Raw genomic sequence first — 21,079 nt, 5'->3', positions numbered from 1 at the left:
TTCCATCTTAGATTAGCTGAAGACAAACACAGCCCCCACACCAGGATTTGCAATGTGCCCCTTCACGACCCTCAGCACCGAGGACGATGGTCACACTGTGACCAGGGCTGAGGACAATTTGCCTTTCACAATGGCCATAGGTAGCCCAGCCTACCACAGAATCCCAGAATCTCAGAATCATTCAGGTTGGAAAAGACCTTAAAGATCATAATTCTGTGATCTCCCCGCAGGTCCTTGCCCTGCCCAAATGCTCTTAAACTCTGCCTTGTACCGCACCAAACTGCTCCAACTCACCCAAGGTGTTTCCTGCAGGGGGACTTGCTCTTCAGAACATTAATTCTGACAATAGTGATTCCCCTGTACAAGGCCTGTGGGTGCCACGGGGACCTCACCAGAATCAGAGCAGGGAGATTAATACTAACAAAATTGCACTCTGCAATCCTGACCAAACTCTGTCAGCTTGGAGAATCTACCTACAGACCTGAACATGAGCGGGAAGCAGGTGGGAGCTGCAGTGAGCTGTGCCCAGTCTCAGCCTGGCACCTACCCTGGTTGTGGGGGCAAAAGCTGGGAAAACAGTGATGCATGTCCCAGTACACTACCCCTGGGAAAGCAGTGAATCAGAGAGACTCCGAACCAGGGGCTGCAGGCAGGAGTAGCTCCAGCCTGCAGGCAGGGGCACTACAGGGGCTGCAAAGGGGGGCACTGCCAGCCCTGCCCATCCCGAATTCAGATGGTCGGCACCTTCCCCACCTTCCCTACAGAGAGGTGATACTCTCAGGGATAATGCTTTCTGGATCCATACAAGCCCTGCTCTGCTCCCTGCCCCAGGATTCAAAGCTCCATCCCTGCTCCACCTCTGCCCTCCCAAGCCTCCAAGGGGATGACACCCTCCTCCATCCCCTCCATCTCCCTCCATGACACAACCCCCAGACCCTGATTTACGTGGCCTTTCAAAACTCAGTTTGTTTTCACACATGAACCAAAAAGAACCAGTTTCTTTGTGACTCGGTGGTGCTGGGGATGGCTGTAAAATGGGGTTTGTGTGTGGGTAGGGGTGTTCCTCTGATGGGCACCAATTTGGGCTGGACACATGAGCACCTACTGAGCCCAGGCACCCTGAGGCGTCTCCCCTGGAGCCAAGTGGGGGCAGTTGGGCTGTGTGAGTGCTTGGGCCCCTCTCCAGCTCCCTCACAGCCTATGAGCATCACCATCAAAAATTAACATATCTGATATTAGAACTGTAGAAACGCATCCCACTTCCTCAGCCAGGAACGGCGAGCATATGGCATACAAATCCTCAAATAGGCTGCATCGCCTCTTTAAATTATCTCCAGAGAATACATCAAGGGATGTTATACTGCTTGAAGCATGTTTTTGATGTAGTGACTTTCATCTGGTGTTTCACTGATCCTGGCGTGGCAGTGACTGCCTTCCCTGATTTGATGTTTTGACCTCAAACTCCACAGGTCCTGCCACAACCCCGAGCTCTGGTTCTGCACATCCTGAAGGAGCCCAGTGAAAGTGCATCTGCAACATTCCCCATGCACATGGGTCCCTTACCTCAGGCTCTGGGTGCTGCGGTTGCCAATGGACTGTGCCGAAATGCTCCCGGCCACACTGGTACCTGCCAGGGATGTCCAGCCTGTGGATGAACTTGGCCAGGACTTGATGCTCTCTGCAGGTTCCAGACTGAGTGTGGAGCCAACGCTAGAGCAGGCATTCCTGTGGAGAGAGGAGAGACCCCATTAGATCTGCAGGCACAGGTGGGAAGGCACCAGCTCAGAGGAGTGAGAGCATCCCACTGGAATAAGAGACAGAGCTCAAAGGGAAAGGGAGCGGGTCAATGGGCATGGGGCACACATCAGATATCTGGATGTCACTGTGACCCCTGTCCACGCAGGCTGCAACAGCCAGTGGTCTGTAACCCATCCCTGCAGCAGTCAGTAATCCATAACCCATGGCAGAAGCGGGCACAGGCTCCTGCCTGTCAGCAGCAGCTCCCCGGGCTCACTCACGTCTCTCTCCTGGAGCACAGCGACTCCCGTGCCGTCTGAACGCTGCAAGGGACAACAGGAGAACAATGGCTCAGGGCGCCTCCCCAAAGCCACCACACAAGGCTGAGGAGGGCAAAAAACTGACTGTATCAGAACTTGCTGCTCTGGCAGTTGGTATGACCAGAGCAGGGGTTTGCATGAGCCAGTAAACACCCCCAAAACAGCCAGAGCAGCGGTGCCACAGAGACCATGGGTAGAACGGCTGGAGAGCCCTCGCTGCTCCCTGCACGGGTCAGCCCTGGCTGAGCCAGGACCCCAGGGCAAAGGGCAGAGAGCAGAACACTCCAACACATAACACACAGCTCCTCCTGCAGCAGCTGCCATTCCCGCCGGGAAACATTTCTCACCTCCGGCTGGTACATCGGCTGCATTGGAAATCACTTTTCTTTTGAGAAGGAGCGAGTGTCTGAGCTCACGGTTTCTATCTCACCCTTCCCTGGTTTAATCACTACACAGAGCAAATCTCCTTTCACGGCGTGCTGACAAGCACACCTCTGCTCTTTATTTTTTTAAACTCATTTATCTGTTTTGTCTCCATTTGTCACAATGCTTCTTTAGACATGTAGCAGAGGGGAAAATTGGAGGGCTGCAGAAATAACACCTAAAAAATGCACTGGAATTTTTTCCTCATTTTTTTGCTAGTGAAATCCTCTACCCAATCACCCAGTTCCATTGGCTCCTCCAGCTCTTGTGGCTCATAAAAGTAGGATTTTCACTCGAGGAACCCAGCACTGGGGCTCCCATTACTGCATGGCACACTTCAAGGAATGGGACCCACACTGCAAATGGGGCTTTTCCCACCCTTTTTGCTCAGTTTGAGCTGGGCCAAGCAGGATGATTTCAACGGTGAAACCTTTTCATTAAACCTTCCATTAACACCAAGTTCTTTGTTCATACATGTGTGCTGCTGCAGCAAAAACACATGAGGACAACAATATGCAGTTACAGCTGCCCTGGCACTGGCCAGCACAGCATCCTTCCTCACCACACAGGAGCTGAGCCTGCTCCTCTGCAGCGCCCACAGCCCTCCCACAGCCCCCACAGTCTCCCACAAGCCCCCATTCCTCACCTCTCAGCATCGCTCTCGTCGCTGGACCGCAGCTCCTCCAGGGCCACCTGCAGGTCTGCGATGCGCCGGATAGAGGTGCCCAGATCAGCCTGCAGCACCTGCCGCACCTCTGCCAGCTCTGCCAGCTGCTGCTCCTGCACGGGAGGCAGTGGGTTAGTGCCTGCACCCCAACACGGCACCCAAAACCATGAGCAAGGGGTCTGCTAAAGCTCCTCCCACCCAGTGCTCCCTGTGCCTGCCAGGGTTTGTCACCCACACTGCGCCCCGCGGCACCTGCAATGGCTTGTGGAACATAAATTTCATCTCCTTCCAGCACCTAAGTGGGTTCCAAGAGAGCTGGAAAGGGGTTTTGGACAAGGGTCTAGAGTGACAAGACAAGGGGGAATGGCTTAACACTGACAGAAGGCAGTGTTAGATGGGATATCGGGAAGAAATTCTTCCCTGTGAGGGTGGTGAGGCCCTGGCACAAGTTGCCCAGAGAAGCTGTGGCTGCCCCAGGCCTGGAAGTGTTCAAGGACAGGTTGGACAGTGCTTGGAGCAATCTGGTCTAGTGGAAGGTGTCCCAACCCATGTCAGGGGGTGGAACAAGATGATTTTTAAGGTCCCTTCCAAACCAAACCATTCCAGGATTCTACAATCTTACACAACCCACGTGGCTTCCTGGTCCCAGCATCACCCACAGCTGGGAGGCCTCGCAGCACATCAAGGATGCCAACTTGGCACTGCACCCCTGTGTTCATCACATTCCAACTTCTTCCAGCCAGGAAGGGACTCTTCCTACTGTTTCTAAGCCATCACAGGGCAGAGGGAGGGGGTGAGGGAGTGCGAGCCGCAAATCCGCGGTGATTGAAGCTGCCAGCTGTGAAATCGCCATCGCGGCGGTGACAAGGTGAGGGATGATTTGCAGCAAGGCTGCGACAGGCCCCGGCGCAGGAGCTGGCACACTGTCACACCAAATAATAGAAGTCCTGGAATCACTGGACGCACGGGCCCGAGGGGAAGAGCATCTCGGTTCATCAAAACATGCAAAGAAATAGCCCAGTTTGGGTCGCACAGCATCACAGTGGCTTCTGGAGATGCACCAGTATTGGTGAAAACCTGAATGTTTCTGAGAAATGCTTTCTGAAACTGCATGCTTCTGAGCCCTCTGCTTCCCTCCTGGCTCAGGCAGAAAGTGGAAAGGACTCGTTTCATCAAGGGAACTGCTCCAAGTGGCATAGGATGGCCCAGGCAGTGGGGATGCTCCCACACCAAGGCTGACCTCAGGGGCTCAGGATGGGGCATGCAGTGAAACACTGACCCCCAAGAGGAGAAAAGCCCAAGGGGACAGAGCCTCAGGCTCCAGGTGCCTATGTGCCTGTGCTCAGCTATTTGGGACTGCAGGATAAGGCAGCAAAATAACCACCAGATAAAGAGCTCAGCCCTTCCACAGGCTGATAAGAGCCTCTGTTAAACCTGCTCTTTGGCTCCAGGATACAGTGCAAATTAAATATAGTTCAGTGGCTGCATTTAATTCCTCTCTTCCGTTCTTCTCTTATTAACCTGACAGAAATGGGCAGGGAGGTAGCAGGACACACAGCAGCACCAGCACCCCAACACTGCTTTCCCCAGCCACTGACAAACAAAATCCCCCAGGGATGGTTGTGGGAGCAGCAAACAGTGTGTCCTGGTGGCTGGTGGGGTCCCCCCCAACCTCACTGCCTTCTGCGTGACAGCCATGGGAGAAAAGGGACCTCCACAGGGCTGATGCTGCTGAGCTGGGGCTCCAGCCTGGCTCCCCCCAGGGATGTCCCTGGGCATCCACAGTCTGTGGCACCCACACTGGTGGCCTTGGGAGGGGGATGTGGGGTGATACTGGGGACTGTGGGTAACCCTGGGGTGCCCTGCCCACAGGCCACATGAGTGGCAATTTAAATGTGAGCCTGAAAATAAAATACTTGTTTATCAATAAGATCGCACACTGCTCAACGCAACATCCCACTTGGCCCAAATCTCATCCATAGAGGCACTTTATGGTATCCTCTGTACCCTAAAATGTGTCAAGGAAAGGAATAATTATGTCAATACAATTCTATTTCAAATGCAAAATACCATCTTCATAACACAAACTGACAAAGCTGGTCCCAACATCAGGCCCCTGGCACTCAGGGAGCTGTTAGACACCTTTGACACACGCTGTTTCAATCTAAATGTAAATCCAAGAAGCATTTCCCTCTTCCTACAGTTCCTGGGCTGAGCACTGACTTCTTCATGCAGGATGAGTTGCAGGGCAGTGCTGGCTGTTTGTTTCCTCTGAGCAGGAAATGGGGGCAAATAAAGGAGGAAATACATTCATTGAGAAAACTCATAATATTGAGCAAACAGAGCTGCAGCTTGACCGGGGGGCCGCAAGGACCATCCTCTGCTGTCAAATCCCTGTTGGCAACAGCAACTCTGGCTCCTTCCACCAAACCAGTCAGTCACGCACAGCAGGACCGGCCTGACCAGCTCAGAAACCCCAGGTGATGCATATTTTATAGCCAATAAATAAAATATATGTTCTGCCTGGTTCCGAATACATTTCCAAACCAGATCCTCCCATTCACAATTGGTGGACAGGTTGCCCCAGAGCACAGGGACAGCCGAACCCCAGCGGCACCGTCCCACTGGCACGTCAGAAGCCGTGATTTTAGAAGGCTGAGGTTGATTCCTACTGGCAGGGGGCCTGGATTAAAGGCTCTCCCAAGACAAGGAACACAGAAGCTTGCTTGGCCATGGCCAGCACACAGCAAACCCACACAGAGCTGCTGCTCACAGCCGGACTCGTGACCCCGCCTGCGGGCTCACAGGAGGAGGCTGCCTCACATCCCTGATGGAAGGACCGTGACAACATGAGCTAAACTGCAAAAATCATTAACTCCTACTGTGAGTGACACAGTCAAGTGCTCAGCAGCAGCTCTGGCCTGCTGGATGCCTTTCCCTGTGGTTCGTACGGACCCCCTGCACCTCCCCTGCTCAAAGGCCCTGCAGCCCCCTGACCCCTCCCAGCACCACCCACTCTCACTGCAGGGACAGTGGGAAAGGAAGAGATTTGCTGTAAAGGGGAAATATCACTGACACTTTGCACAAATCCAGACAGGAGAAAGCCAAGGAACACAGCCCCTGGCACCCTGACACTGTGACACCCCGACACTGTGACACCCCGCCACTCGCACAGCTCAGCAGCAGGGCTGTCACCGAACCCAGAGCCACAGCAGGAGAGGTCAAGGCAAGAGCAGGCTCTGCACCAGCAAGGACAGTCAGCAAGGACAGGAGGAGATGTGGGTGGGCTGCGACCCCACCCTGCCCCTGCACAGCTGGCAGGTGAGACCCCTCTTTCCACCACCTCCCTGAACATCATTGCAGCTTTCTCCTGCCGTTTGCAATCCAGCTTTTCCAACAGCCAGGAGGAGATGCTCAAGCCCTCTGCAGCCAGGGCAGCACAAGGGCCACTGGCTGGCAGCTCAACAGGACACAGGGAGAGGGGGGACATCTCAGTCAGCAGCTCCCTCCCCTTCCCCCACCTCTCCTCATCCCGGCTTTGCTTTCATTGCTTCTCTGGAAAAGGATTTCTACACCCTGTTTTTCTTAAGAGGTTTTTTTCCCAACTAATTTTGTCGCAGAAGCATTTGAAGAGAAGTTAAAAGGAAATAACCAAAATCAGCAGGGAAATGATTTGTGGGATTCTAAGAGACGCCCAGGCCGGCACCACAGAGCATCCAGGGCCGTGTCCTTGTCACCACCTTGTATTTTTGTTTGTGGTTCTGCTGTGACAACACAACCCTTGCATGCTCCCATCCACCTCAAGTGAAGTGTAATCTAATTAGTCCAATTTGGATCACTTTTCTTTAAATAATTTAGTGTACACCTGCAGTATTCATCCATCATTATTATTTTTAATTAAGTCATTAACTCGCAGGTTTTCAGAGATTTTGAAGTGACAAAATTTGCGCGGTTGAAGAGTGAGAGGTGGGGGGGGTGGAGGAGGGGGGTGAGGGGCGAACAACACACCATAATTGGTGTGTGAGCAGCCACCAGTGCTGATGGATTCCTAAGGAATTTACTCCTTTAAAGGCAAAGCAGAATCACAACAGCTCTAATTAGCACATACACAGCCGAGTTTTCACTCCTGGCTCCTCCATCACCCAACCTCACCTCTAAGGACCGGCTGCCTTTGATGATAATTGTCGTTACACTTCGTCAAAGTCATTAACTTTTCAAGGAAAGAGCAGCTGGAAAGACCCAGGAGAAGGCAGGGAGGGGGCTGAGGGCTGAAGAGACATCAGAGGGTTTGCTGGGACCCTGCTGGGAGCTGAGGGTTTGCCTGGGTGGGACTGTGGCATTCCCAGCTGGAGGCACAATCAGCTCTTGCTTTGCTTCTAGAGTTCACTGGAAGCACCAAAAAGAACGCTTTAAAGTTTGCAAAGGAACAAGAAAAGAATCCTAAAGCTCAGGCTGTGTTGTGTTACACAGTGTGGCCATAGTGGGGCTGCAGCACACAGATCTGCCAGCAAAAAGAACCAGAAAAAAAGGTTATTTACACTGAGGTCTCACCTTTTTTTTTGCAGAAAAACCAAACCTGTGAAGAATATCTTCACACCTGTACTTCAGTTTTCTGTAAAATTAGTTAATTATTATGCTGATGAACTTCACAGCTTCATTAAAGAAACCTGATTTTAGGATAGCGCCTGCAACCCCCTCCCTCACAGTGCTGTGCCAGGGCCAGGGGCTCCAGAGTTAGGGGAGATGTATGTGGGTACTGAGTGCCAGGAGGAGACATACTAAGTCTCCCTGGATTGTGCCTCAGCCAGCCAGGGTTTCATCCCAGCAGGATCAGCCCCTGCTTTTCCCTAGGCTTCCCATCAAGGCAGCACCTGGCTCTCCAGGCAGGAGGGACTCCAGGGGTGCCTGCTCGTGGCTGGACCACATTCCAGAGTTTTCATCCCAGTCCCATCCCAGAACCCCCAGTCCAGATGACTGGTTTCTCCCATGAAATCCAAGCTGAATGGGCAGTTCAGTCAGCAGCAGCTCAGTCAGCAGCAGCACAGTCAGCACCATCTCATCCTATGAGCAGCCTCAGGAGGGAAACCCCAGATGGTGGCTGGCCCCAGCAGCTGTGACAGCAGCTCATCGCCCACACCCCACCCCCATGCCTGGTCCTAACCCTTCTCCATCCTTTCCAGCCCCTGCTCCATCCTTCCATGCACTGCAACTTCACCAGGGGACACTTGTACAGGGACAAGCACGAGCACATCTGCACACGTGACGAGCCCAGAGATCAGGGCTTGTTTTAAGCTCCCCAGGATTAACTCCAAGTTGGAAATCTCTCACTCCTCACCATGGCTCAGTGTCTGCTGCAGCGCAAGGAGAGCAGGTGGCCTGTCAAGCTCTGGGTGTCAGCACAGCAGCTGAGAAACAAGGAGCTGTTGCAGGCTGGGATCCAGATTTTATTGGGAATAGGAGCTACAGTTCCAGGGAGGAAACCCAGTACATGCAACCAGAGCAAAGACAGAGACAAGCAGGGCCAAGTGCCATTTGTTACAAACCAAGCCTCCCTCGCTGTGATGGCACCGGACTTGGAAAGTGTTCAGAATCCATCCTTCTTACAAAATTTATAAGCTTCTGCCTGGCAGACAGCTCTGCAGCTCCCTTCCCTGCTCCTCCCTGGATATTCCCTGCTGAATGGCACAAATCTGCCTTCCAACTGCACAAAGCTGGGTAGAAAACAAGGGAGAGATGGAAATAGCCTCCCTGATCCTGGCTGGGGGTGTGGGGATGGTGGCACGGGATTTTCCAGTGCCTCGACCATTAATAAATAGGAGCTGTGCGAACAAAATACCTTATATTTTATATATGGTATATAGATACCATATATATACCTATCCAGGCAGCAGCTCTTAGGACCCCAGTAAACAAGACAGGATTTATAACCCAGTCTGTGCAATGGACTTGTCCCTTCAAAGCACCCCTTGAACATCAACAGTGCATGGTAAGTCCACAACCTCACCACTGGGTATTTAAATAAATTAAAAAAAAATTGTTAGGTGCAGACCATGACTTCAGTAATGTCAAGTGAATAATTCACGCTGGATTTATAATTGATGGGGGATTTAGCAGGAGCAGAGCCATAAGTGGCTTTCTATTAACTATTGATGCTCCCCCTGCCAGGCTCCCGACAAGCACGGCCGGGCTCTGCGATCACAGCTCTGCCCCATGTTTTATTTAAGTGCTGTTAAGAGGACACACAGTCTGGGGGATGCCTCTGCTCCCGGGAAAGTCACAGCAGCCCTTGGCTCTGGTGTGGCCGTGCACATGGAGTCTGTTCTCATGGAGCAGTCACTCTGATCAGCCAGCACGGAAAAACTGGGATGGTGTGATGTGCCTGGGGGAGCCCACCCACTGCAGGGCTTGCTGGCTCCTTCCTCCTGCAGATACAAGTTCAGCTGTTTATGGAGTTTTGTGTCTTATTTGAGAGAGGTGCCTCTAAAATCCCTTTCAGACCTCTTTGCACACTTCATTTGGGAGAACAGGAGAGTGCTAAGAAGTCCAAGTACGTTGCTTCACCCATCACTCACATCCCCATATGAAACATCAAAAAAGCTTCTCAAAATATCGGCACAAACCCAAAAACACAGTGAGAAGAACTCACCTAACAACCAGCACATCTGTGTTCCAAACACTGTGCTTCCAACAAAGCTGCAAGAAACACCCAGTCAACACAGCAAACACAGCTGTGGCTCCCTCAATCCCTCAGGGAAAGCAGCAGGATCAAGGAGCCCTGTGGCCCAAGGAGCCCAGCGTGCCTGCAGCACCCCAGGGGCACCCAGAGCCTCTCACTCCAACACCTCCTGGCTCTGCAGAGCATCGGTGGCTGTACAACTCTGACCTCGATCCATGCCCAGGAAAGGGTGTCCCAGCAGCCGGAGTGGTGTGCCAGCACACAGGGCTCAGTGTGCCAGAACACAGGGCTCAGCCTGGCAGAGCAAGGACAAAGCCTGTCCCTGGCACAGGCAAGGGATTAGGAACGACTCACATCATTCCCCTCAGGAAGTCTGGCAGCCTCGGGGTGGAATAAATGCTGAAATCTCCTTGATTGTTAAATAAAAGATCATTGATAAGACAACTGCTCCTGATTTGGCCCTGCTGGCAGCAGAACTGCAATATCTTTCAATTACTGCTCGGGAGCAAGGCTTTCCCTTGGATTAGTGGAAGAAACAACATGAAAAGAGACGCTGGTAAAGGGCTGTAAAGTGAAGGTGAATCTATTTTTGCTGCTCTCCAAACCCAGCTGAGGCTCTGCTCTCTCGGAGTGAGTTTAGCTGCTGGTTGGCACCATCTGAGCCAGCACCACGGCACAGGGGGGTGGGTTTGGCAAAGCCAGGAGCACTGTGAGGAGCTGGCACTGAGCTCTGAGCGCCAGCACAACAAGCCCCATGATCAGCACGTGGCATGTGGGGGACTGGCAGGAGAACGGAGGACTTCCCATCCACTGTGGTTCTGCCTGACATGAAGGAAACCAGCATGAGGAGGTGCAGGAATGACCTGAGCAACTCAGAATCACAGATTCATTCAGGTTAGAAATACCACTATTATCATCAAATTCAACCATTCCCCCAGCACTGCCAAGGCCACCATTAAACCATGTCCCCAAATGCCACATCTACACGTGAACTGCATTTCTTCAAGCGGAACAGCCAAAGCCAACTCCCTCCCAGAAAAAAAAAAAAACGTGGAGAAAAGGGTCTGTCCAGGCTGCCAACCTAGCCATGGAGAAAGGGAACACAAGGGGCCTCAAGGACAGCTTTGGCTCAACAGTTTGGGGCTGTGAAGGGATATAAAGTGATTCCCTGTTCCTCCAAGCTCTGGAGTGGCCCAGGACCCACAGACCTTCAGAGGGGTCAGCTCCATTCCCAAACTTGAGGCACACATAGCATCACACAGAAAATACATTTCTGGGGCTCTCAGACCAATCTGGGGTCACAAAGGGGTACCCTCCAGCAGCAGCAATACCCCCCCATGGCCATGGGACTGCCCGAGCCCCCAGGAGCAGCACCCCCCTTACCAGCTCCACACGCCGGCGGCTGGACTCCAGCTCCCTCTGCACCAGCTCATCCATGTCAGCTTTCATCTCCTCCATCCTCCTCTGGTAGTACCTGGTGTTCTCCTTCTCCCGCGCCTCCGACTCGGCCGCGTTCTCCAGCTCCTCTCCCATCTTGATGATGCTGTCTCGCAAACGCAGCACCAGCACCTGGGGTGCCAGGTGAAGCAAGGGGGGTGGAGATGAGGTGTTAGAAAGCTCTCCACAAGCATCAAGCCAGTGTTGACTGTCAATAAACCCCACAGCAAAGCACACAGAGATAACAGCAGTGCCATGAACCATATGGACTGTCTGCAGCTCCCACCTGGCCCTCCCCACCCCTTCCCAGGTGCTTCCTTCCCCAAAGCTGACTGAGGTGGTGGCAGCATCGCTGTGCCTGCCATTTACAAGCAAAGGTGAGGAGGGGGTACCTCAAAGCGCTTCATCTGCACAGCCTGGAAGTCCAGCTGGCTCTCCAGGTCGCGGATCCGGGCTTCCTGCCGGCTGACGATGGAGCGCTCGGCCGGGCACTGCTCCAGCTGCGCTGCTCTTGCCTGCACTGCCTGCAGCTGGGTGAGGATGGGCTGTGTTAGCACCTCCCGGCCCCTGGCCATGCAAACACCTCCCCAGACCTCTCCTGGATCCCTCACCAGTCCCCCACATGCACTGGGGGCTTCTCATAAGCCTGAGGTAACAGCACCACAGCAAAGTGTTGCCTTCACTTCCCAAAGGATTCCCTGCTGTTAAAGCCACACAGCACAGGCCTGACACCAACATGTATTTTTGAATGAAAAACCTGCTGGCAAGTGACACGTGTCTGGGTCTCCTTTGCTTTTCTCATCTCACAGACTCTTTGAGGACAGCAGGCATAAAAATTCACAATCTGTGTGGAAAGCTGCCTGGGCCGAGCTGTATCCTCAACTGTTATGCTGAGATCTCCAAATGAAACTGCCCTTTTAGTGATCCCGCTACAACTCGGGTTCAGATTTTGAATTTGACCTAGAACTACAGGAATTTGTCTTCTTTTATCCGGCCTATCTCTAAAGCACCACCCGCTCCGCCTCGGAGGGAGCGAGTCCTGCTTCTGATTCCTGGGCAGCTTAGCTATGCTCCAATAAAGCACTTAACTTAATGGGATTACTCATGTGTTTAAAATTAAATCCATCACTCCAGGAGGGTTGGCACAGCTGCAGAGGCGAGGGAGTGCAGCACCCACTGGTGTCCACCCAGGGCCAGCCCTGCACTGGGGTCAGCCCCATTCCAGCCACAGCACCAGCAGATCAGGAGGGACAAGTAGGGCTCTGAATCCCAAGAGCCTTGGCATGGAAAGGTTTCTGCAGCTCAAGGCCATTGCTGGCAGAGCTCCACAGCCTGCCCTGGCCCCATCCCATCCCGAGGGCTGTGGGCACCCAGCAGCACCCATGCTGCTCTCGAGGGCACTCATAGCCCATCAGGAGGAGGAGAGGCTCCTGACCACATCACAGAGGAGAAATGGCTTTGTGCCACACTGACAGACACTTGATCTCATTTCAGACCAGAGCATGGCATCCACAGCTGGCACAGATGATGTGCTGGACCCAGACATCATCAGATACCTGGATGCTCCCACTCCTCAGCTCTGGGTGCCACAGGCTGGGCAGAAATTACCTTCTCCTGCAGGCTCTGCTTTTCTTTCTTCACATCCTCCACCTGTGTCTGCAGCTCCCGGATCTGAGCGATGTCTGTTGCCGACTGCAGAAAGAGAAAGTTGGCAGTGGGAGCAGTGGGAGCAGAACCTGGCTCGGAGCAGGGGCCTGGCTTGTGCCATCTTCTACCACCCACACAGTGAGCTACGCCTGGACTGCACTGCAAGAGCTTCAGTCTCCCAACCCAGTGCAGCTTTCCTAATTTTTGAAACAAATATTTGCGGATTAGGACAAAAACTGTGTTGTCAAGGTCATCTCTGCCCACAGGGCCCTTTGAAATACAGACTCCTGGATCCATAACACCACTGCCATGGGCACCAGACTGTGAATTGTCAGTCTGGCTGGCCTGCTTCTGTGCCTATGGGAGCCTTGGTGTCCCTCAGGTCCCAGCACAATCCTTTGGGAGAGCCTGACATGGTCTGGATAGAGCACAGGAAGTCCCAGCATGAGAAAGCAGTGAAAGAAAGAATAAAAAAAGGATCCAGAGGGGCAGCTGCAGGATTCCACAAATATTGGAACTAAAGCCAAGACTTGAAAAAAGACTAGAAACTACAGTTGAGAGGAGGCAGAGACATGAGCTGTCCCTTCCTCATCACAACGTCTGTGTCCTGAGGTTCCCACCCTGCTGCGCACCCACAGGGATCACAGTCTGCTCTGTGCCAGGCTCAGGGTTTTCCAAGAGCCCTCCCTGGAAGGGAGATGCTGTGCCAGCTCCTACCTGGGCAATCAGAGCCTTGTGCTTTTCCATGAGCTCATTCAGGTCTTCCTGGTCCTCATCAATACGTTTCAGGAGATCAATTCTCTCGTGCTGCAGCTGGAACAGCTGCTCATCCACCTGCAGGAGGATCCACCAGACCACTGGCTCACACATCCCACAGGGAACCTACCACATCACCCAGGCTGCAGTGTCCTCTGGGACATGCTGCCAACAGCCTCCAACCCACCAGAAAGGCAATGGGAGCTCCTGGTATCCACAGAGCAGAACTGGGGGATGCTGGGCCCTTGTAGTAATTTTATCCACCCATTAAACCACCTGGGGGCTGTTGTTCCCAAACAGTCTGGGTGATGTAATGGATATCCTCAGAGATTTAGTAAATATGCTCGGACATTCAGTAAATATACTTGGTGATGTAGTAAATATGCTGAAGAGATTTACTAAACATGCTGGTAGTTGCCGATTTAGCAAACCAGCTGCTGATTGCTGCCAAACCCAAGGAAAGGGGACTGTGCCCTCCTACCTCCCCTGCCCTGGCCACATCTCCAGGAACCCACCAGAGTCTTGCTTCTGCTGAGGGTCTCCATCTCCACGTGCAAGTTCTCCAGCTCCAGGGCCGCTGTCTGCTGGTTCCTCTGGGCCTCTGCACACTTTGCTTCACTCTCTTCCAGCTGGGAAAAATTAGGGTTGGGGAATCATCACTGATGATGCTGCCCCACAGCATACAGCCATGTCTATTCCCACTTCTCTGGAGCATTTTTCCCTGGTAAAACACAGGGAATCTTGACCTTCTAAACCTGTGCTGCTCTTCAGCCTGTCTGCTCCTGGCTGACAGGGAAAACAAGGCTTCCTTGACAGGTCCCAGCACATCTCACCACAGATTCCAACACTTCTGTCCGTCCTGGTGAGCATGGCAGACAGGCCTCCATACACATCCACCCTCTGCCTCTGGGATGTAGAGCTGGGATCATTAATTTGCAAAATTATGTGAATTACATGTAATTCCTGATTAGAGCAATTCATGATTCGGGGTTTGCAAATGGGCTTTTCATGTGGTGTAAATTGCATTTGCAAATACACATGGAAGATCACATTTATAAATGCTAATTTGCTCTCGGGTTTTACAGCTCAGCCATTAAGATCACAATGATCTTCAATGGGCTGCAAACACCTGGAAGCTGCAGCGTCATCCCGAAAACTCTCCCCTGCCAGGACGGAGGAGTTTACGTAGGTTGTACCTGAACATCCAGTTCCTTTCCCTGCTCCCCGGGGTTTCTTTCTTTTCTTTACAAAAAAGAAAACCGAACCCCTCTGCTCACTGCTCATTTCCTGTGCCTGGTCCTGGCTTCCCTGTGGAGCTCCCGAAAGCAACAGTAGCCACTGCACACCACAGTGAGAGCTTGAGCATTTTAGGCTGTTTTTTCAGGGTTTACTTATCTTTTTTAAACTCTCCCCCTCAAAAAGAGGGAAATCATGAAATGATCATAACTGGAGCAATCCTTGGCTCATTTCCCTCCACTGTGGGAGGTCATTGAGACCTCCCACTAGAAAGGGAAGAACTTTCTTCCACCAGCAGAAAAATACCCTCTGTGTTTTGCTGGGATGAGTTGAAGACACCAGTTGGATTGATCCCTGGTTTTATGGCCAAGGGCCTTCCCACCCAGCTTGGGGCTCCTCTAGAAGCAGCTGCATCCAGGACCAGCCCTGGGACTGTCATGACCTCACCAAAACTCCTCATATTTTAACCAGAGAGAAACACATCTCCAAGACCTCTCATTAAATACCAGCTTCCAATTCACTTTGCGTAATGGAATTTTCCCACTTGGGAAGAATAAATTGAAATTCCCCCCAAAAATGCATAATGTATGAACTTCAGAACAACGTTAGTTTGCTGTGAACACCATCTGTTAAATACCTGCGTAAAATGGATGGCTCAGCCTTATTAAGAAACAATGCTATACTTCCAGCCATATGGATTTTGATTAACGGAAGTGCAGCATTTTAGCAAAGCTTTTCTCCTTGTGGAGGTCCGTGGGCTGGTGGTAGGATGCACTGGCTTTTGAGAATGTCGTCATGAATGCCATTAGAAATTGTTTAAATTTAAAGGACAGAATAATCACGTGCATTTTTAACACATGCAGAGTCTCGGTGTTGGTGGCACAGCAAAAACTCAATATCCCCAAAATTAAGGCTGTTCACTCACTCTGAACACAAGGCAAGCCTAAGTCCAACCTGTGCCCAATCCCCACCTTGTTACCCAGCCCAGTTCAGTCATTCCTCAAACCCCTCCAGTGATGGAGACTCTACCACCTCCCTGGGCAGCCCCTTCCAATGCCTGACCACCCTTTCCATGAAGAAATTCCTCCTGACATCCAATCTGAACCTCCCCTGGTACAGCTTGAAGCCAGTTCCTCTCATCTTGTTCCTTGGGAGCAGAGCCCTACCCACCTCTACATCCTCCTGTCAGGGAGTTGGAGAGAGCAAGAAGGTCCCCCCTGAGTCTCTTTTTCTCCTGGCTGAGCCCCCCCAGCTCTGTCAGCCGCTCCTCATAGGACTTTATTCTCTAGACCCTTCACCAGCTCCTTTGCCCAAATGCATTGTTCCCCCAGTAAGATGGGGCTGGACACCATGGGAATGGCCACAGTCTCTGGGCAGAGCGAGCATCCCAGCATCACTGCTGCTCCCTTGGATCAGCATATGGAAGGGAGCTGAGCACAGGGCCCTCCCCCATTAAGAGCACCAGGGGCTGGGAAAAAACAGGGGTGGTGCAACCTCTCCAGCCCCAAAGTGGGATTTGGGAAACATTGAAGGATTTATGAAGTGCAGCATGACAGCATTGGGTCAATAAGAGAGAACACACGTGACTGTCAAAAATTACCATTCCCACTGCCTGTCCCGGCCATGGCCATCCCCTGCCCTGGATATTCAGATAATGGACACAAGCATGGACATGAACATGGGCATAGACATGGGCATGGCCATGGGCACGAATACACTGCTGGCTCCATCAGGCTGAGCTCACCTTCCCCTTCTCCCTCGGCACAGGTGGGAACAGCTGCTCCTCACAGCTGTTATTTATGCAGAACTACCGTCCCAATTATATTTGGATGTTGCTGGAATCACTCATGCCTCCCGATTAGTTTGTTTCCAGGGGAAATGTACAGTACAGATTAATTACTGAGTGCTTTCGGAGGACCGGCATTGTTAGCTCAGCCCCTGCTCAGCACTGTGGGATGCATGTCCATGGTCAGCCTGGGGTGGACAGCCCCGAGGGACCCCTGTCCATGGCAGGGCACTCTGCAGCACCCTGAGCTCACCCTGTGGTTATCCCTGCTCTGGTGGGCACAAGCTGGCACACACCTGTAGCTGCTCAGCAGGTGCTCACTCAGCACCACTGAACACGGGATATCTCTGCTCAAACTACAGCAAACCCAGCGCGATCCCTGCTCCTGCTCACAGCATCCCTATGGCAACACCGCCCCAACCCAGCGTGTAAGAGACAGAGAGAAACTCCAAACAGAAGGTAATTAACAGGAAAAAAGGGAAAAACACTTAAACACTGTTGACTTAATTATGGGGAAGTGCTCCTTCCAAGGAGCCCTTGAAGTGTGTGAGGCACTGCACCCTGCCTGCGTGGGCGATGCTCGCGGGGTCACCTCGCTCTGCATGTGACTCAAAGCAGGAGAGCTGGAAATATTCCCTGTGGCTTCCCTGCTCACTCAAAGGTCCCCACCTGCTTGCGCAGGAGCTCCAGCTCCTGGGAGCTGGCTCCGGGCTCCGTGGGGGCCGTCACCAGCAGCTGCACGTCGGCGAGGAGGGCGCGTGTCCGGCGCAGGTCCCGCCGCAGCCGCTTCTCCACGTCGAAGTCACGGTGGCCGATCTGGGAAGGGGGCAGAGGAACCTCTCGTCTCACCCCAAGGCATCCCCCACACAACGTAAGAACATTTTGGTAATGATGAGGTCATGATGCAAGGACATATTAAATATCTATGTATAAATATTACCATTTTCATAGAATCATAGAATCAGGGAATAATTTAGATTGGAAAAGACCTCCAGGATCATCGAGTCTAACCTTTGACCCATCACCACCTCATCAACTAGACCAGAGCACTGACTGCCACATCCAGTCACTTCTTGAACACCTCCAGAGATGGTGACTCCACCACCTCTTTCAAATAAAAATAATTTAATAGTTAAGCGAAAGGGAGCAAATAAATTTTGTGAACATTAGAACTAGCAGATTCCACCAAAATACCACATTTTTCTCTCCCAAAAAGACGTTCCCTGAAAACATTTTCCCAGCCCTGATTTCCATCAGCCACATCCCTGCCCAGTGACCATCCCTGTGGCCAGAGGGGCAGCCTGGCCACATGGCTGCAGGAAGCACCGTAAAACCCCCCACCCTCTATGCTCCCCCCTCGAGCTGAGAGCAACCATGGTTACAGGGATAAAGGAATTAGAAAAACACCAAACAAACAGGGACATGGTTTCAGCACTTGATTTCAGCTTAATTGAAGTATAAGAGCATTTTCCATTTAGGCTGTTTTCCACGGCTCTCGCTTCAAACCCCTTCTCCTATTTTCTATTCACTAGCTAAAATGAACTGCATAGATTTGACCTTGTAGCCCAGTTTAGAGCTGGCTGGAATTTGCTGGAACCAGAAATCATTGGCATCTCCATTTTCTTAATTAGTTTTCTGGGTTGGCTGTTTTTTTCTCTTTTTAATGAACTGTCCTCTGCAAACCAGAGGGTGTTTGGTGCTGTGGCTGGAAGCAGCTGCCCCCTCCCACCGTTGCAGCCCAGGGTTTTTAAGTGACAAAAGCAGGATTTCACTTAATAGCTCTGCCAAGGCTGCAGTTGTATCTCACACATACTACAGCAATTCCCAGTTGCACAGTTCCATCTCCCCTTCCCCTCACACCATGACTGCCCTTGGGGGACTGGGGGATGCTGGGGCAGCACCTGGGGACAGTCCTGGGGGGAAAAGGTGCCTTTCCTTGTGAGCTCCTGCTGCTTCCTCATCCATCTCAGTTCTCCACCAAATAAGCAAGACATGTTGGACTGTTATAATAATACCCTGCTTTGATGCAGCACAATTTATTGTGACAGTTCCCAAAACATCTTCTAAGCCAGGAGCTGGGGGGATGTTATGGATAAGCCTCATCAGACCACTTTGTGTCTACTTGAAATATACCCACCATTCCAGTGCTGCAAATCTCCCAGATTCATCCCGTTTAATGAACACATGTGACTGCCAGGGCTAGTGAAATGGTGAAATCCAGCTTGTGCCAATGGCCAGAGGACACAGTGCTTGATTACCGTGCCAGGGTGAGTGGCACTGGGACAAGGCTGTGTGAGGGTGGACAGGAAGCTTCGGATAGACCCTCCAGGCTGAGCTCTGGAGAGCCCTGGGGTGCAGCACTGCTGAGATGGGTGACTCTGAACATACTGGGCTGGTGCCATCCTCAGCCCTGGCAGCACCAGGCCCCAGGAAAGGGCCAGCTGGGACCTCACTCAGTCACCAGAGCACCGTGATGGCCTCTGGGCCATGCCAAGGGATGCCCAAGCCAATAAATCTGCTCAAGGAGGCTGCATTCAGCCCCTCACCTGCTGGTTGAACGCAGAGCAGCTGGGTGTGCTTTCCCATCACCTGCACCTCAATCACTGCCACAGACACATCAGAGAGGGAGAAAGGATTTGTTTAAAAAATGTGGCTGGGATAGAATTCCTCTGCAAAGAGTAGGATTGGATAAACTGCTTTTCTAGGCAGTTAGATGCACTCCAGTCTTAGACATGGCTAGTCTGACTCTCATGAAAACAGCAGTAAAAAGCAGATGCCTCCCCCTGCTTAGAAATTCTCCCCTACAAAAGGGAACAGTTCCCCTCCGCAGGTCCTTAGTGGGACCACATGGCTCCTGTGTGATCCTTGCAGTTCCAAAGCCCCCAGATCCTAGTGCTGCTGCAGCACACACTGCTGCTCTTTTGGATGGCATTTGGGAGAGGTGGTGGACAGGAGCATCCTGGACAGCTGCACATGCATCAACAACCAGGATATTGCTCCATCTACACTTGTGCATTCCCACTCCCATTTTTATGGGCAGTGTTTTTAGCCAGGACATGGCCCATGAAGCAGCCCCTGGGACAGGCACCGTCCTCTTACCTGCTCACACAAGGTGCCAATGAGCCCTTCCAGGTCCTGCTTCTCGTGTAGCACCATCTGCTTCTCCTCATACTCCTGTTCCAGCTGCATCTCCAGCTGCCGGAGCTGTGTGTGTGAGAAATCCCAGCCATGCTCAGATCCCAGTCAGCCCCCAGAAGCCCCATGTCGCAGCAGGGCACAGCCACCACCACAGTGGGGACCTGGCACCCCCAGGAGAGGGGGTACATCGAGGTCTCCCACTCCACCCAGCACTGGGAACCAGGAATGGGTTGTGTCCCCTGGAGCACCTGCCCCCTGGAAGTGCAAGTGCAGAAGAGGGGAATTAGTCCAGGATCCTGAAGGCTATTTGAGCCATGCTGCCTGTGAGCCACATTCAGACATGGCCAAGGGCTGTCACTGCAGTTCTGGAATTTGTGTTTGCACCCACTGACCTCATGGCCTTGTGGAAATGGTATTTTCTGTAAATTATCCCCAAACATGAAACACTGGAGTTGGTGCCATTGGCATGACACTGGAGTTACTAGGAGCAGTGTGTCCATGTTCTGCATCAGACATGGCTCTTGCACACTGTCCCCTGCAGCCCCTCCAGTGTGGCAGGGACTCATGCCTGACCCAAACCCTGACCTGCACACCTGGGATGTGACCAAGGCTCATGTTGGGTTGGTGGTGGGAAGTCAGCACCTCGACACTTCCTGAGGAGGACAGACCCCTGGAATAGCTCCTCCTCTGCACTGAGCACATGGGGAGCTCCGAGGAGCGCCCAGCATTGTCCCCACAGCCGGTGAGGACTTACCCTCTTCTGGCAGGACTGCCGCACGTCTTCCAGCTCCTCGTCCTTGTCCTCCAGCTCCTTCTGGTGGATCTGCTTCATCCGCTCGATCTCCAGCTCCAGCCTCTCATGAAGCTGAAAGACCCAGAGATGAAGCACAGTGGTAACACTCAGCCCCAAAGGGACAGGGCTGGTGTTGGTCTGGGCTCGATGTGCCCGGTGGGGATGGACACCCTCAGCACACCCAGCCCCACATTACCTGCTCCAGGTGATCGACAGCGGCTGTTTGTCGCTCCAGCTCCTTCCTCTGCTCAGCAGCACTGCCTTCCAGGTCCCAGAGCTGCTTCTTGAGTGCAGGCACAGCACTGGTGTCCGTGGCACCAGCGGTGCTGAGCTCCTGCACCCGGCTGGACAGCACAGCCACTCGCTGTGCCAGGCTGGCCACCTCCGCCTCCTTCTGCTGCTCGGCCAGACAGAGCATGGGGTCAGGGCCCAGACATAGTAGGGGGCCCTGGCACTCACACCC

At 52.6% G+C, this 21,079-nt stretch overlaps 1 protein-coding gene across 1 annotated transcript in view; it reads right to left on the bottom strand.

Annotated features, from left to right (window-relative positions):
* The window catches only part of MYO18B (myosin XVIIIB), a 55,889-nt gene that overhangs the window by 6,076 nt on the left and 28,734 nt on the right, over nucleotides 1–21,079 (bottom strand). Inside the window, exons 30-41 of the mRNA XM_027652324.1 lie at nucleotides 20,813–21,013; nucleotides 20,578–20,688; nucleotides 19,785–19,889; nucleotides 17,355–17,501; nucleotides 14,179–14,292; nucleotides 13,625–13,741; nucleotides 12,869–12,952; nucleotides 11,653–11,790; nucleotides 11,207–11,392; nucleotides 3,127–3,260; nucleotides 2,019–2,060; nucleotides 1,564–1,725 (exon numbers count right to left, since the gene is read on the bottom strand). Of these exons, the coding sequence (XP_027508125.1) occupies nucleotides 1,564–1,725; nucleotides 2,019–2,060; nucleotides 3,127–3,260; nucleotides 11,207–11,392; nucleotides 11,653–11,790; nucleotides 12,869–12,952; nucleotides 13,625–13,741; nucleotides 14,179–14,292; nucleotides 17,355–17,501; nucleotides 19,785–19,889; nucleotides 20,578–20,688; nucleotides 20,813–21,013 (1,541 nt within the window). The remainder of the gene's footprint in view (nucleotides 1–1,563; nucleotides 1,726–2,018; nucleotides 2,061–3,126; nucleotides 3,261–11,206; nucleotides 11,393–11,652; nucleotides 11,791–12,868; nucleotides 12,953–13,624; nucleotides 13,742–14,178; nucleotides 14,293–17,354; nucleotides 17,502–19,784; nucleotides 19,890–20,577; nucleotides 20,689–20,812; nucleotides 21,014–21,079) is intronic.

Source organism: Corapipo altera, unplaced genomic scaffold, assembly GCF_003945725.1.
Source record: "Corapipo altera isolate COAL_440 unplaced genomic scaffold, ASM394572v1 67, whole genome shotgun sequence".
NCBI lineage: Eukaryota > Metazoa > Chordata > Aves > Passeriformes > Pipridae > Corapipo > Corapipo altera.
This window is presented reverse-complemented; position numbering and strand designations above follow the sequence as displayed.